This window comes from Aulonocara sp. 'chitande type north' Nkhata Bay, linkage group LG4 (genome assembly GCF_057382095.1).
Source record: "Aulonocara sp. 'chitande type north' Nkhata Bay isolate Kocher_YH1m ecotype deep benthic linkage group LG4, A_spYH_male_GT1.1, whole genome shotgun sequence".
Taxonomy (NCBI): domain Eukaryota; kingdom Metazoa; phylum Chordata; class Actinopteri; order Cichliformes; family Cichlidae; genus Aulonocara; species Aulonocara sp. 'chitande type north' Nkhata Bay.
The window spans coordinates 31,499,366-31,514,267 of NC_141347.1; the positions used below are offsets into that span (position 1 = coordinate 31,499,366).

Here is a 14,902-nt window from a genome sequence, read left to right on the forward strand (position 1 = left end):
TTCATGGTCAGGAATGACAGGCTGTTTGATGTCATTTCTGCAGCCATGCTCACCGTCCTGGTCTCTTTTGGTGAAGTGGGAGCAAAGTTAATTAGTGGATCATCTTCTGTTCTAACCACACCTATGTCCAAAAGAAACACTGAACTGACTGAACCTTCTCAGAAGAATGTCCCAGCATACCTCTAGAGACCAGCTGAGGAGCTCAGTCAGTCGTTTGGGAGCGGCTCAGGGCAGAGCTGCTGTTCCTGCAATACAGGAACAAGTTAAAGAGGTTCGGGCATCTGTCCAGGATGCCTCCTGGACGGATCTCAGGTGAAGTGTTTTGGGCATGTCCAACTGGAGGGGAGACCTCAGGGCAGACCCAGGAAATGCAGGTTGGATTATGTTTCTTGGCTGAGGTGATTGCCTAAGTTTCCCCCAGGATGAGCTGTAGGCAGCGGCAGGGAGGGAGAGGGCAGCACAACTTACTGCTGTCTGGGATAAATGTTAGAAAAGCTATGTCAGATCTTATTCTTGTATTCTTATTATTATTTTAAATTCTCCAAAAGAATTTCTCAGATAAATAAAGAATAACTCATTGTATCTTACAGAGTTCAGAATGTCCTTAAAGACGACTCAGAGGTAACTTTCTACCCATCACAATAAATTACATATTAAAGAACTACTACTGCCATAGAGAACAGCAGATTGACAAGCTCAGAAACACAAAGCAAAAACAATATCTATTGGAATAAGTGTGCAGATAAGGAGGTAATTAAATGTCTCATTTTTAAACTTAAATAATTATATTCTAGTCTAGCAGTTTTTATTGGCTTGCTCAAAGGGGGTCATACGTTTTGGGCTGTTTTCTGTTGCTGTGATTTATTTGCTATATAAACAAAATTGAATTTAATTGGCTGGATGTGACTGGACTCACCGCTGCTGGGATAGATCTTATTTGCAAAAATCAAATAAATAAAGAAACATCCTGATACATTTTGGCACGCAGCCTACTTGTTGGCTTTAATTCTACAGTCTAGATGCCTTCTTTTGTTCAGGAGAGCACAGCATTTTTCTTCTTTAGTCATTAAACACTTGAATGCACTGAAGTATTTGATCTTAGAAATGATCTTAGTCATGTTTTTAGCTTCAGTGTGGTCAACAACATGCTTCTGTCTACAACCTTTAAGGTCTTCTGTTTTACATAATTAGCTGTAAATATCATGAATGATGCTCACGTTTATAGACCAAATATTAAAATAATCAAACCCAAACTGCATTGTAACTCTATTCTTATGATTCTTCCGTTTTATTCAATTGTTGATCATTATTGTCTTTATTCTTTTATTTTCTAACAATCACATGTTATTAAGCTGTCTAGACAGCTCTTATTATCCAAAACTCTGGATCAGAGTGAGAAATTTCAAAGAAAAATGGATGTTTCAACACGATATTTAGTACAAATATGTTTGTTTGGCTTTACCACTTTCGTTCCTAACCTTAACCAATAACCATGTCAGTAATTTGGTATGATCTTTATGTCTTAATGTTCTAACCTTCTTATCAACGCATTTTGCTTAAGGCTAATTGTTAGCATGCTAACAAGTTAAATTAAAGTGAAGGACTTTTATCCTCTAAGGATCTACATGTAAGCAATCAGAGAACTGCTATTTCCATCTGCAGTAATTTATAACTGCCCATTTTCCAGGACCTTTTTTTCTGCATATTAAAGGGTGGGGACCCTTTAATATGCAGAAATTAAAGGCATAGGACATTTAAAACCCCAGCACAGAACAAAGAAGGTATCAGTGACAGCATATATGACATCGATTAACTCAGGAATAGTAGTAAGAGAAGGATCTGGTGCGTATGTGGGTTGCAAAGCAGCTTACAGAGACGTAACGTCATTATTTCAGCTGAGGTTGCAGATGCCTGAACTCCAACTATCCTCAGTTTTCATTCCCAGCAACTCTTCTTCTGATCCTCTGTTTCCTGCGTGATGCCCTTGTAAAACACATTAAGTGTCCTTGCTGTTCACCGGTGATACGCAAACAGGCTTGTCTTGCTCATCCGTACCACAAAAACACCCCAGCCGCTGCAAAACAATGTTTTCATTTAATCATTTCACATTAAAAACACACACTGTATGCTGCATCACAAAATGAGAAAACGCTGTCCTCCAATAACAACTGAAGCTGACGTAGACAGAAGAAACAGCCAGTGTCGGTGCCGGCGAGAGAAGAGACACATTTATGTTTCCCCCTGCAGGGTAGCTGAGGACTGTGTTCGTCTGAAGCCACAACATGAGATACACACATACAGCAGGTTGAGCCACAGATGGAAATCATAATTCAAACAGTCTAACAAAGCACTTGAATTCATTCCTACCTGTAATGTATATTACCATGATGACAGAGACCAAGCCAGGATGATCATGGGCTAGAAATAAAAAAAAAAAAAACCCCAAACAAACAAACCCAAAAAACTCAGATACACTAAATCTTCCGAGTAGTATCACAAAAGCTTTTGGTGTGAAGCCACGATGTACTATGTAATGGTTGCTTTTGAGTACACTCAAGGTTCAGCTAAACCCGTACTGAAAAGCATGGGTCTTTCATTTTTAGCACGACATTCAACTACCTCAATAACATACTGGCCTACTTAGAACTGCTGAATGAGTAATATTCTTAAAGAAACGTGACATATATGCAGTCAATTGTGGACCTGGAGTTGACGTTTCACCAAAGTTCTTTTGAATAAGAGTTGCTTCAGGCATCTCTGCGTGGTACCCGTTTTTATGAAAGCCATAGAGAGAAAATAAAACACAATTATTTACACCATAACACAGCAGACCCTGTATCCTAACAAACATCCTAGCCAAATACTCCTCATGGTGCTTTTGTAATCATTTTTATAATCATGAAAATGGTTTAAAATTGTTAAGCTTGGGGATTTCTTTTGGCCGAGGACAAAACGATGCCATTCTTGATAAAATGGTAATAGCTGTCCAAAATTTCACCCTGACATTCTCTTAATGAAATAATGGTTTAACAACTCCCTGGCCGTATTCATTTACTGCAGTGTTTTGTACAAGGCTTGCTGTCTGGCAGGCAAATAAATCCTCTGGTGAAGTGCAGCAGCCAGAAGCAAGTCCTTTATTCACATAAATTAAATGTAAGCATACGGCATCATTTTAAAGATGCCTGTAAAGAAGGGCTTAGCACTGCACGCAACAAACTTGCCTTCGAGTAAACTCGTTAAACAGAAACTGAAAGGTGAAAAGAATATGCAAAATGTGGGCTCCTAAATGTTCACACTGTTTTCAATAAACAAAGCAAAAAATATTAAGTTTTTTTCTCCCTCACACTTCACCAACTCCTACTACAAAGATAATTAGCTGCATATTAAAGAAATGATAAACTGCTCATTAGAATAGATTTCAGAGACGGTTTGGTCACAACCTGAACTATGATTTTAAACAACCATACGTTCAATCTGTACATTCGAAGTTCAATTTCTCACCTGGGCCCTTGTTACAGGCCTGTGCTGCAGATGGGGGGCGGGGCAAATGGCGCACATATAGAGTAAAGCAACACTGCAGTCCAACGTATGCATCAGCAAAGAGAGCAAGAGAGATCGACGCATGCAGTTTGGACAGTCGAAACCAATTTTTGTACAGTTCGTTTGGCAGTGAGCAACATATTTGTGTTATTTTACATAAATATGCTGCACAGGGATGAGTCCCCTTTATGGGTTATTGTCCCACCCAGTCACATTTTTTGTGTGTGCGTGCATGTGGAGACTCAGACCCCACTGCGGGTTTGGCACAGCAGAGGCCACCCTCCTATTGCAGGGTGACAAAAAGTGCTGATAAGTCCAGCTGACAGCTCCTTCATCCCTATTAGTGCCTCAGACGGGGGGAGGGGTGTAACAGAGCAAAGCGCTGTCCTTAGACCAACCAGTGTTCTTGTCCTTGTCTCCTCCCACCCCTTTTTAAGGTCCTGCAGGATGCTGTAGCGAAGGATGTAGCGCCACCTAGTGGAGGCAGCCGCTGGATATGTGTTGCTCTGAGGGGAAGGGAGACGGGCTTCAGCAGGCAATCTCCTCCAGGGTGCCCAGCGTTGTCTGCAAGGGGACAGTCACAGTGTGGCTGATGGACTCTGAGTGGTTTGCCACAGGGTCACAGGAACTCTGGGAAAAAGAGTGAAAGGCCAAGGGCTAGGTCACATTATAAAGTGGCACGATCCTACAGGTAGTATTTAGAATGACCAAACTTCCACCTGAACTCTGAAAACTGAATTAGTATAAGTATGCAAGGTCTGATCAAAAGGTTTTTACTTGACCAATAAGATGCACAAACCCTCACTGGCTTAATGTGTTTTCATTTCCTTAATCTGAATTCAGGAAAACAAAACAAATGATAAATCTGAGGTTATTGTACTCGGCCCTAAAAATCTTAGAAACATGGTGTCTAACCTAATACTAACTCAGGATAAAAACAATTAGTGATGCTATAACAAGTTGCTTACTGCATTTATTACTTAGGTTGGACTATTGTAAATATCAAGTTGTTCTAAAAGCTCCCTCAAAAGCCTTCATTTGATCCAGAACGCTGCAGCGAGAGTACCGATAGGGACTAGAAAGAGAGAGCATATTTCCCCTATACTGGCTTCGCTTCATTGGCTCCCTGTTAGTTCAGAATCAAATTTAAAACCCTTCTTCTCACATTCAAGGTCTTGAATAATCATGTGCTAGCTTATCTTAAAGTCCTCATAGTACCATATCACCCCAACAGAGCATGTTGCTCTCTTTAAAAATAGTTTGGGAGGGCTCCCAGTTTGGATTTGGGAGACACGATGTAATGCACCTAGGCTGCTGGGAAATTTGCATGATGCACTGTGAAGTGCAGAAGTTCACCACTTTTCATTTTTTGTGCATTTATATACTACTTTGCATTTACTCATCAGCTATCATTAAAGTCTGGCTCTCTCTTTATAGTATGTATTTTGTCCTGTCTCTCTCTGCTCTCTTCTCTTTCCATCATCCCCAACTGAGTGTAGTAGATGGCTGCCTCCTCCTGAGCCTGGTTCTTCTGGAGGGTTTTTTCCTATGTAATGAACCCTCTTGATGTGAGGGGAAAAGTGCTAACCTCTGCACTCACATAACTGGGAGTGCTAACCAGTAGACCAGCTAATTATTCCATTATTAAAACTGAAACTCAGTCATGACTGGATAACTTTGTTAGCATAGGAGATATGGATATACACATGAGCAATTTTTTCAGTTTTAATAAAGTGCAGCAAAACAAACAATAATAAATACACAAAAACTAAATAATAATAATAATAATAACAAAATCAATTAGCAAACAAAAAGTAATGTCTAATAAGTTGCTACTGAAAGCTGATAATTCTCACTGACTACTCTGCAGATATCCTCCTTCAAATTTATATTAAATTAGGGCACAGTTTGACAGTTCTGTCCATCAACATCATGGTACTCCTTATACTGTCGCTGACATTAGTAACACTAAAGACAGTGGTTGTTGCTGCTTGGTTTCATCAAGACATCTCTTTTGGAGCTAAGCTTTCCTGCCAAATTGCCATGACATGGTCAGAACACAGTCTTAGTCTTGCTTGGGTGCCCTTTCTACATGCTTGTGTGGAGGAGCAGGAATAGTGCACGGTTTGATATGCATGATCGGAGTGAGTGAAATTATACCAGATTTACATGCTCCACTTCCAAAGAGCTCTCAGTGAAGACGACTAGCAAGAAAAAGTGTAAAGGTCACTCTTACCACGTCCTCTCCATGACTCTCCTCCTCCTCCTCTCTGCTTAGTAAGTCCAGTAGTCTGTCTTTCACCACCTGCAGATCAGAAAATAAAAATCAGAAACACTTAATTCCAACTGTTAGAGAAGATCTCTGAGAGCTCTTCTTGTAATTACTGACTGTAAAGAAACATTTGGTTTCAAGGCAAAAACGTAATTAGGTGGGAAATGTGGCAACAAAGTACGACATTACAATAAGCTCAGCGTGAAAGCAACAGCTTTCATGTTGAAAAAAGTTGCTTTAGAAATGCTTATGTCAGCAACATGAGGCCTTCTTATCCCCATAACCCCATAATATGGTCATTAAAATGAAGGAAAAATTCTTCAAAATGACTTTTTCTGTGTATCTGTAAAACCCTAGGGCAGGCGAAGACTGTTATGTGCTTATCAGAACCCCACGAAGCTGAAAGCAGCATGAGAAGCTCTAAAAAAAAGGCGCACAATAGAGTAAAGGTAATGGAAAAGTATCATCCCACAGTCCTTTATCTCAGCCAGAACCAGAGTGAATTTAGCTTTTGATCTGCTTTTTGTATCTGTGACATTGATTCCGTTGTCACCATTCACAATCAGGGCTCTGCCAAAAATCAAAAAAACAAAAATTATTAAACTCTATTGAGAGCAGGGCTGGTGTTCAGGATTTATTAGTCATTTCAACAGGTATATATGACAGTAAGAAATTTGAAACAGACCTCATACGCGTAGTCAAACAGCTCTAAGATGGTGAGGATGCTGGCTCCAATGAACAAACCCATCTGGCCACCAATATCACCTGTGGAAGGACAGAAGTACAGTACAGACACACCAAGAGAAATACAAAGCGAAGACACTCTTTTGTTTTTCTGGAAAGATCTTTGTGTCATGGTCAGGGGAAAGACTTGATTTGATTTACTTGCAACACGTAGGCACAGATAACGGGGACAGACAGGCAGAAAGAGAGACAATTTTTTTTTCATTGTGAAAACAGCCTGGTGTTATAAATTGCAAGAGGCATGTTGCTACTGGTGAAATAAAGGATGTGACCCAGAAAGTCGAGCGACACTGACAGATCCATGGTTTTGATGGCTCATCAGATGGTGCTGCAGTTTGTTGGACCAAACTGATACAAAAGATATGTTAGGTCTTGAAGGGTCATTAAAATGACTAAAAAATTGCACTTTTTAGTGCATTTATTGCCTTTTAGAAAGTAGAAAAAGTAGAAAGGGATCATTTAATTTGGAAATAGTCTATCAGAAAGCTCTGCACCAATTCTGAAGCTGCTCAGGAGGAAAAAGGAAACACAGCAGGGCACCTAAACAAAATGCAGGGCATGAACCACAGTGCTAACTACTAATGCCGACTTTATTGCTCTCTAAAACAGGTCTGCTATCCGTCCGCATCTAATATTGCTTTGGCACATAAGGGCAGAGATGCTGTCTGTGACGTCAGCAGCACCTGACTGAACGGCCATATTTGACATGGTTTATTTTCTTTGGTAGTTTTGACACCAGAATCCCAGAACATCTCAAACCATCACAGCTCGTCTCAAAGCCACTGACCTTCATAAACTATATAATATGAAAACATAAACTTTACTGAGCTTTCTGTGTTCAATCTCTAATAAGGAAACATGGAGATTATTAATAGCTAAATTTATGAGGTATGTTGGAATTATCTTTTTAAGACAAGATGCTCCATTACCAATAAGTAAAGAGTAATTTAGCTACGGCGAACATCCTTTATATAAGAAATAGAAATAAATCTCAAAAATACAGTAACCTAACAAAAGCAACACATTTTATAACTTAAATATGAATCAAGTAAACAGTATAATCTATGAAAAATGCAAGATTTTATACATGCGTTCTGTTTGTTTTCCATATGAAATCCAGGTTTGGAAATCAAGGTAATCAATGAGCCCACCTACCCAGCAAGCCTGCCACCTCATAGGCTTTCTTCTGCTCGATGGTCTCGTAGTTTAAAGCTTCAAAGAACACATCCAACACCAAGATGTTGTCTCTGTAAAAGGTAACAGAAGGTTCATTTATTTTTCCTAATAAAACCCCACTTCAGGTAAAAACTTCAGTTAATAATAGTTCATTTATTTCAAGAGTGACTAGAGGAAAAACAACTTGCTTACTACCTTAATTCAGCTTTCAACAATCCCTGTTATCTACAACCTTTATTTAAAGCAAGAACAGAGAAAAGGCCAAGTGGTTTGCGCGGGTAATTCGCAAGGAGAAACTGCTTAACCTCTTTACAGGCAGAGTTTGGTTTTCTCCTTTTTTTGTCTGTCTCCCCTTCAAATGATCAATTCATAGACACAGTAAGCTCAGCTCCTTTTTTATTCAGTTGTAAAATGTCATGTTGCATACGTTTACGAGTAAACAAAGTGAACAGTTCTAATTAATCAACAAAAGCACATTAGTACTCATTGAACTGGGTTTAATTAAGGTTAAAGATAACTATAAATTATAAACTGTACCACAGGATCAGTTATAAGTGTAGGAATTTTGTATCTGGAAGCCATCATGCTTTAAAAGAAGTTTGTGTGTTTATTTTTTTCTCCGAAAAACTCGTCCTGAAGGTTCTCATCTATATTAGACATTATGGTTGCATCATGTTGCCTTGCACCAAATGGCATGTTTTCATTGTTCACAAACCCATAACAACTGACGTTATTTTCATTTTATGATAATAACATCTAATTTATATTCACAAATCCTCAGTTATGCACAACATATTCTGAAATCATCAGGTTGCTTGGCAACCACCTACCAATGGACTAAAATTATCTGATTTTTTTTTTTTTTTTTTGCCTTCATGCACTTTCAGCTACTTATCACACCTTATTCTGTCAACATCTGCAAAAGCTGAATTACTGTATACACTATAACATCATCATGTTGCCTAACAACACCATGCTAACGGGCTACAATGGCCTATGTTTTGTGTCTATAACACCTTATACATACATAGTGTCATTTCCAACAGCAATAACAGGACAAACTGTAGCATGGTTATGTACTAATTACTATAATATAGCAGATGATAAGGAGCGTTATCTACTCACGTGATGTACTTCTCTGACTTGTTGAACTTTTTCTGCAGGTAGCGGGCTGAAGTCTTGCTGGGGATTTTGACCATGGATAACTCTTTGTTGTAGCGGGTCATGTTGCATGGCGTCCTGCACATGCAGTTACTGCTTTCCACGGCAGACAGTTTAGCTTCATAAAGATGTGGTTATGGAGATGGGGGGGAGCGTATTTAAATTTGAAATTTTTAAAAAAGGAACAGAATGACAGAGGATGGGATGAGCATGATTGACACAAGAAAAAAACGTTAGATTCCAATTCCTGACATCGTCAGAAATCCAATCTGAAGGCAGCAAATGGACCAAACTGGCTCATATCTACCTGAACAGTGTTTTCATAAAGAGTTTCATAAAGTATTGATTGTGGGTGTGAGGCTCCTGATGTGTTTTTGAATATTAAACTGACAATCTCCGCATTTTTTTAGGCCCTTCATCCCACAGGCATTTCATATCAAACTGGCAAAAACGACTCATCCCATTTATTTAAAGAACCTTTGCCCAGACCGAAGTGGTGTAATAATAAATTTCAATAAAAATGTCCAGGAAGTGAGTCATCTGCACAAAGCGGTCGATATATTAATCTAATATTGTATGAGAAAATCAACTCACCGTTGAGACTACAGAATATATATCTCTTATTACAAGATATAATAAAAGACTAAAATAATGTCTATACTATAGGAATTGTCCCCTGGGATTGCAAACCCTTTTCTTTGCCCTGCTCAGAGGATAGTGCTTTCTGGGATTTTTAGTGGGGCTTACTGTCCTTTCTCAGTTATCTAATGGTGAGTGGCCACAAAAGTTCATAAAAGCCGTTTGCTTATATTAAGGTATAGAGCAGTAACTGACTGCAAATACATCTAGACTTGGGCCCAAATGCTTTTTTAAACCACTGAGAGCGAGAATAGTGGACAGTGAACAGCATAGAGAACGAAGAGTGAGAGCAGCATTTGTGCAGACAAACAATGAATCAGAGAAATAAACTAGTTTGCTTGTTTCACTAAAGTGATGTTCTGAAGGACAAAACCCACCCACACCTCCACATAACCCCATTTTTATGTATGAAGTTTAAGTTTATCCAGTCCACAGTAGTCACTCTGCTCTCAATTGTGTGCGCACTGTAGAAGCACCAAAAACAGCAGTTCCCTGAGTGTCCAGCTGAAGCTCCAGAACTCAATTCCTGATGTTAAAATGCTCAAAATGATGTTTAACGTCACAGAAGAAGAAGAAGAAAAAAAAAACATGGTTACAGCCTAATACAAAAACAGTTTTGGTCTCTGCCTCTTCATAGGAACATACAGAGTGATTTTGAAACTCACCCTTTTTAACCCTTTTAAACTTAATGCCAACTCAGGCAGCTGTAGCTGATATCCATCTTTAAGACACTAAACTGGATCTCTAAATTGTGCTTGTGGTTTTGAAGCCTTTTCTGGATGATTATCTGGATACCTGGCTGCATTGTATTTGGAAGTATTGTATTTGTAGTACTTTTTTTTTACTTTGATACTTAGTAGTTGGCAGGATCTGTATCTACACGATGCACCCACATTGTTCACTGATGTAGCCTGCTAACCCGACATTCTAATGTTAACTGATAAATTCACCCTTTCATTTAAATGTGGTCACTTCTGACTACACATTATTGAGGTACTGATACACATTTTTACTTTTTTAATAGTTACTATAGTTTCCAACTGCAAACCAACACAATTATTTGACTGACGACTTTTACTATTCTTTTCCTTGCTCGTCTGGCATTATTATAACTAAAATTAGAGGTCACACGTGCTGTACGTACAAACACCGGCATAGAAATCAGCATAAACGCCTGCCCACATTTAAAAAGTTCTATTGTGTTATGTGGATGTTTACTCAATCAAGCCCTAATGAAAGTGAATGTCATAATTAGTGTCACAGAGAAGAAATTATAAAGCATCAAACATAACCATGTGCTCTGTGATACACCCTTTACCCTGACGGAGACAAAGTCCTGATGCAGAAACATCAAGCTCTACTCAAGCTTCTGCTTTGGCAGACTCGGAGGAAAAAGTACTTGAATACACCGAATGAGGTTGTGTGAAGTCCACAGCCTCCTATATAACACCGACTCTCTCAAGAGTGATGGTAATATCAAGCAATGTTTTTTCAAATAAAAGGTTCTCAGGTACTGAGACTGCTCACCCATCAATCTCTTAAAGTCAGATTTTCTAAAATTGTTTAAATAGAGCTCATTGAATTTTGCCAGAGATTACTGAACTCTTTTTCCCACAATGAAAAAACTTCTCTTTTCAGAGCTAAAAATCGTGGGAGTTAAAAAAAAAACTGTCAGAATGGAAAAGAAAGCAGAAGTTAACATAATCAGACCTTTTTTCTGACCAAGGCAGCGCTGTGGCAGGCCCGCAGATCACAGAGCAGGAGGCAGATATTCCCCACGGTGCACTAATAGCTGGCGGGACCACACAGTCACGTAATTGCAAGAGGAAATTCAATATGGCTTCACAGTGGTCTCTTATTCTTATTCAAATGAGACGTTATTGGATACATGAGAGCAAGGCCTCATGCATTCGAATGATTGATTTCTTTGTCTAAGCCTATAACCTTTGTCCAGCTTCTCCACTCTTTTTCTCATGAACATTTTAATCTAAAATGTGAAATTACTATAATGCATTTCCTTCTGATAAATTTCATAATTTTCATAATGCTAGCATTAACAGCTAGTTATACATTACCTGACAAAAACTACGAACATGCTGCTTTAAGAAGCAGCTACATGAGAAACTGAAGACCATTTCTGCCTGGATTTATAGTTTTAAGCCATCTACATTTCCTCAAAAGCAAAGATAAGCAAGTTGTTCACAGACAGCAGATGCAACTGTCTCCTATTAAAATATATTTTCAAGGCTACTTCAGGACTTGAGTGACGCAGTTATATGGGTAAAGAAACCCAATCAAACTCTGCTGTGTGAAATCTCCTGTGGTGGGTATAGCAAATTGGCAGTTGGACTTTAAACTTGAATTCATTTGCATTCAATGATCCAAGCTGAGTAAGTGAGTGTGTTGGAATTATGAAAGCCTCACTGTTCCAAAAATGAAGCCAATTACAGAAGAGAGAGTAAAAGAGCTGTCTGGAATATGCACCTAAGCCTTGTGCACTCCATGATCGTACCATGTAACTTGTGCTTTCGAGTGCATGCTAACAAAATATGGGCTAGTTGCACCGAGGGCTCTCGTGGTGTGGGAGTGCTGCAGCTTGGTGCTGATTGCCTCAAAGTTTGGTTGGACTGTTTTGTCTATTCCTTGCTTGCCAGAAATAATTTATGATGAGATGAGAAAAGGTGGGGGCTGAGCAGGGAGAAAGCTGTAGGATGAGAGCAAGTATTGCTGATGAACTCCCACTGGCCAGCAGTTGAGGTTGATAAAGGTCATCATTACTCATTGTGCTTCTGAATCTAGTTAATATTCAGTGTATCTATGTACTCGCACAGTGTTTATGCGCTTTTGTTTACCATAAAAATATATTAGATTTGAATTAACATGGCTATCAGTGGCTTTGGTTAACAGTTTCAGGTGTGCCATGATGTCTTAATTACTAGTCTTTCCTCCCCCCCCCCCAGTAACAGTGGAAATGTCTTGCATTGCAAAGGTCTTTGAGTCTTTAAACTGCAGTGGGACAGCGGAAAACCAAGCCAGACATGATGTGCATCAAAGTCACAATTCTTATTGTGTTTGTTCTGTTTCTCAGTTCCTTTCAAGAGGAACTTTTAGCCACATTCCCACTTCCTACATTTTTTGTTTTCCCACTGGTCCGCGTTCAACGGGGCACATCCAAAACTCATAACTTTTTTTGCTACGGTTCACAGGTTGAACAGCACATAGACAGTGGTGAGCTATAGGTTTTTCTGTGGCATTTTTGCTTGCCGTTCAGTGGGGATGTCAGAAGCGTTAAACTATTAGCAGAAAGATGCTCATAAATCCCTGGCGTATAAAAAAGGCGGCGCACATAATGAATGAGCTGCCATAGGTGCAACCTTGGGTAACATACCAGGGCACCACCATTTCTCTTTCTTTTTTTTTTAAAAGAAAAAAAAAAAGAACATGCTTCTGTGTGTCTTGATTTCCCTGCAGCCCTCCACTGACCTGTTTCCCATTTACTCATTTTCTAAGCATCTATTCAGGTCTATGTTTACCTTCTCGGGGCTACACCGTTGCTGTCCTTCATGCTATTTATTCTTGCAACCTAGCCTCCGTCATTGTTATCATTTCTTCTGTATGTAGTTCCATCATAGTGAGCTCCAAACACCAACCTTTTTTATGCATTTTAAAAAAGAAGACACATTGAAAAGGTGACAGATGATTTTTTTTTTCCTAATTAAAAATGGGCTTCTCACCACCACAAGCATTAGATTGTTGTTGTTGCATAGACTATGTTTAGTCAGATGTTGTATAATTGTCCTTCTTTTCTCTTGTCAATGTGTTTACATGCATTTATGCATAAACTCAGAGAAGGCCTTTGCTACTGTATGCGAAAAGATAATTACCAAGTGTCTGTCCTCATCTTCCTTACTGATGCATTCACTCTCTCAGGTACAACGTGGGGACTTAACGTTCATTGTATAGTTACATTAGCTATGGAGTAGACTTTTTAACAGTGCTGCCAGGTTGATTAGCTGCTGTAGTTTTATATTCCTTAAAGTTTGGTATTTAGGTGTTGTGCGTGCCTATTAGTGTTTCAATGAACTTGCTACACATAAGCTCCACCTTTAGCCTAAACTGAACTCTAACACTGCAGTCCCTGTCTTGCTAGCACACCCTAACATGACAATCATATATAGGAAACGGGGTGAGAAAACACCTTATGATCTAGCGGGCTTGAAAGGCTATTGCTTTTCAGGATATTTAGTCTAGATAAAATCACAAAAAAATCAATACTGCCTGGCTTGTGTGTCAATTTGGTAAGATATCAGACAGATGTATTTGCAGAAGCATTTTCATAGGAAGTCGTTGGATGAGCCTACACTTAGAGCAGGGCGATATGGCCAAAAATATTTATCACGATATATATTTGAAAATTTGTGATAACGATATAACCGACGATATAATTGATGCGAGACAAAATACAACTCCACAACATTACTAGCGCAAAAAGACAACCTTCCATTTATTTTCACTTAAACAAGAAGCTGGTTTTTATGTACATTAAAGCTTTATAAAAATGTAACAGTGCAAATGCAAATTCCTTGCTGAAAGTTTAACCAAAAGGCATTTCCAGTAGAAATGGGCTGACATATCCTGAGCATAACCATATATAATATCCACTGAAGTTAAAAAGAGGTGCTTTGCAACATTAAACTGCAGTGTGCAGTACGCATTTTTCGGACCATAAGGTGCACGGGATTATAAGGCACATTAAGCGAAACAAAGCAGTCAGATAAATCAAACTTTATTAAACTCATTCTTCTTGCTTCCTCCACTTCTGTACCATTGATTCATTAATGTTGAATTCTCTGGCAGCTTCTCTATTCCCATGTTGTTGCAGTATTAATGACTAACCTCGTATTGTGGATGGATTATCTCAGTTGTTCTCCTGACTGAAGTTTGGTCCGTTTACAGCACCCTGCCATGCGATTGCATTTGTCTCTAACCATGAAGAACCTTCACGTTAACTTTTATAAGTGGAAAAGTGTTAGTGTTCGTCCTCCAGCTTCACTGTTTATGTTATGCTAACATAGCTGTGTCGCTAGCGATCACGTAGCACATCATTATATACCAGCTAGCCCAACTTCAGTAACCCTACAAACGTCACTGCTGTTTAGTTTCCTGTCTTCATTTATGTTGGAAGTGATAGCAGAGCTGTACGTTTGATTTTTTTCAGAAATCTCTCAGTCAGAACATGCAATATCATGCTTAGGTAACTAGCGAGCTAACTTCCGCTAGCTTCCTGCTAGCTTCTAACTCCGTTAAATGTAATAACTTTTGTTTTCATGGATGCCTGGAAGTTAAACTTTATAGTTACACCTGGTAAAG

General features: G+C 39.0%; 1 protein-coding gene across 3 annotated transcripts in view; it reads right to left on the reverse strand.

The window, feature by feature from the left end:
* Positions 1-2,080: 2,080 nt before the first annotated feature.
* asic2 (acid-sensing (proton-gated) ion channel 2) overlaps positions 2,081-14,902 on the reverse strand; it is a 410,825-nt gene continuing 398,003 nt past the window's right edge. For all 3 annotated transcript variants that reach the window (XM_086289917.1, XM_086289918.1, XM_086289916.1), the window contains 5 exons: positions 8,858-9,011; positions 7,712-7,803; positions 6,498-6,577; positions 5,777-5,845; positions 2,081-4,170 (listed from right to left, as the gene is read on the reverse strand). In XM_086289917.1, coding sequence (XP_086146043.1) covers positions 4,069-4,170; positions 5,777-5,845; positions 6,498-6,577; positions 7,712-7,803; positions 8,858-9,011 — 497 coding nt within the window. In that variant the 3' untranslated portion in view covers positions 2,081-4,068. The remainder of the gene's footprint in view (positions 4,171-5,776; positions 5,846-6,497; positions 6,578-7,711; positions 7,804-8,857; positions 9,012-14,902) is intronic.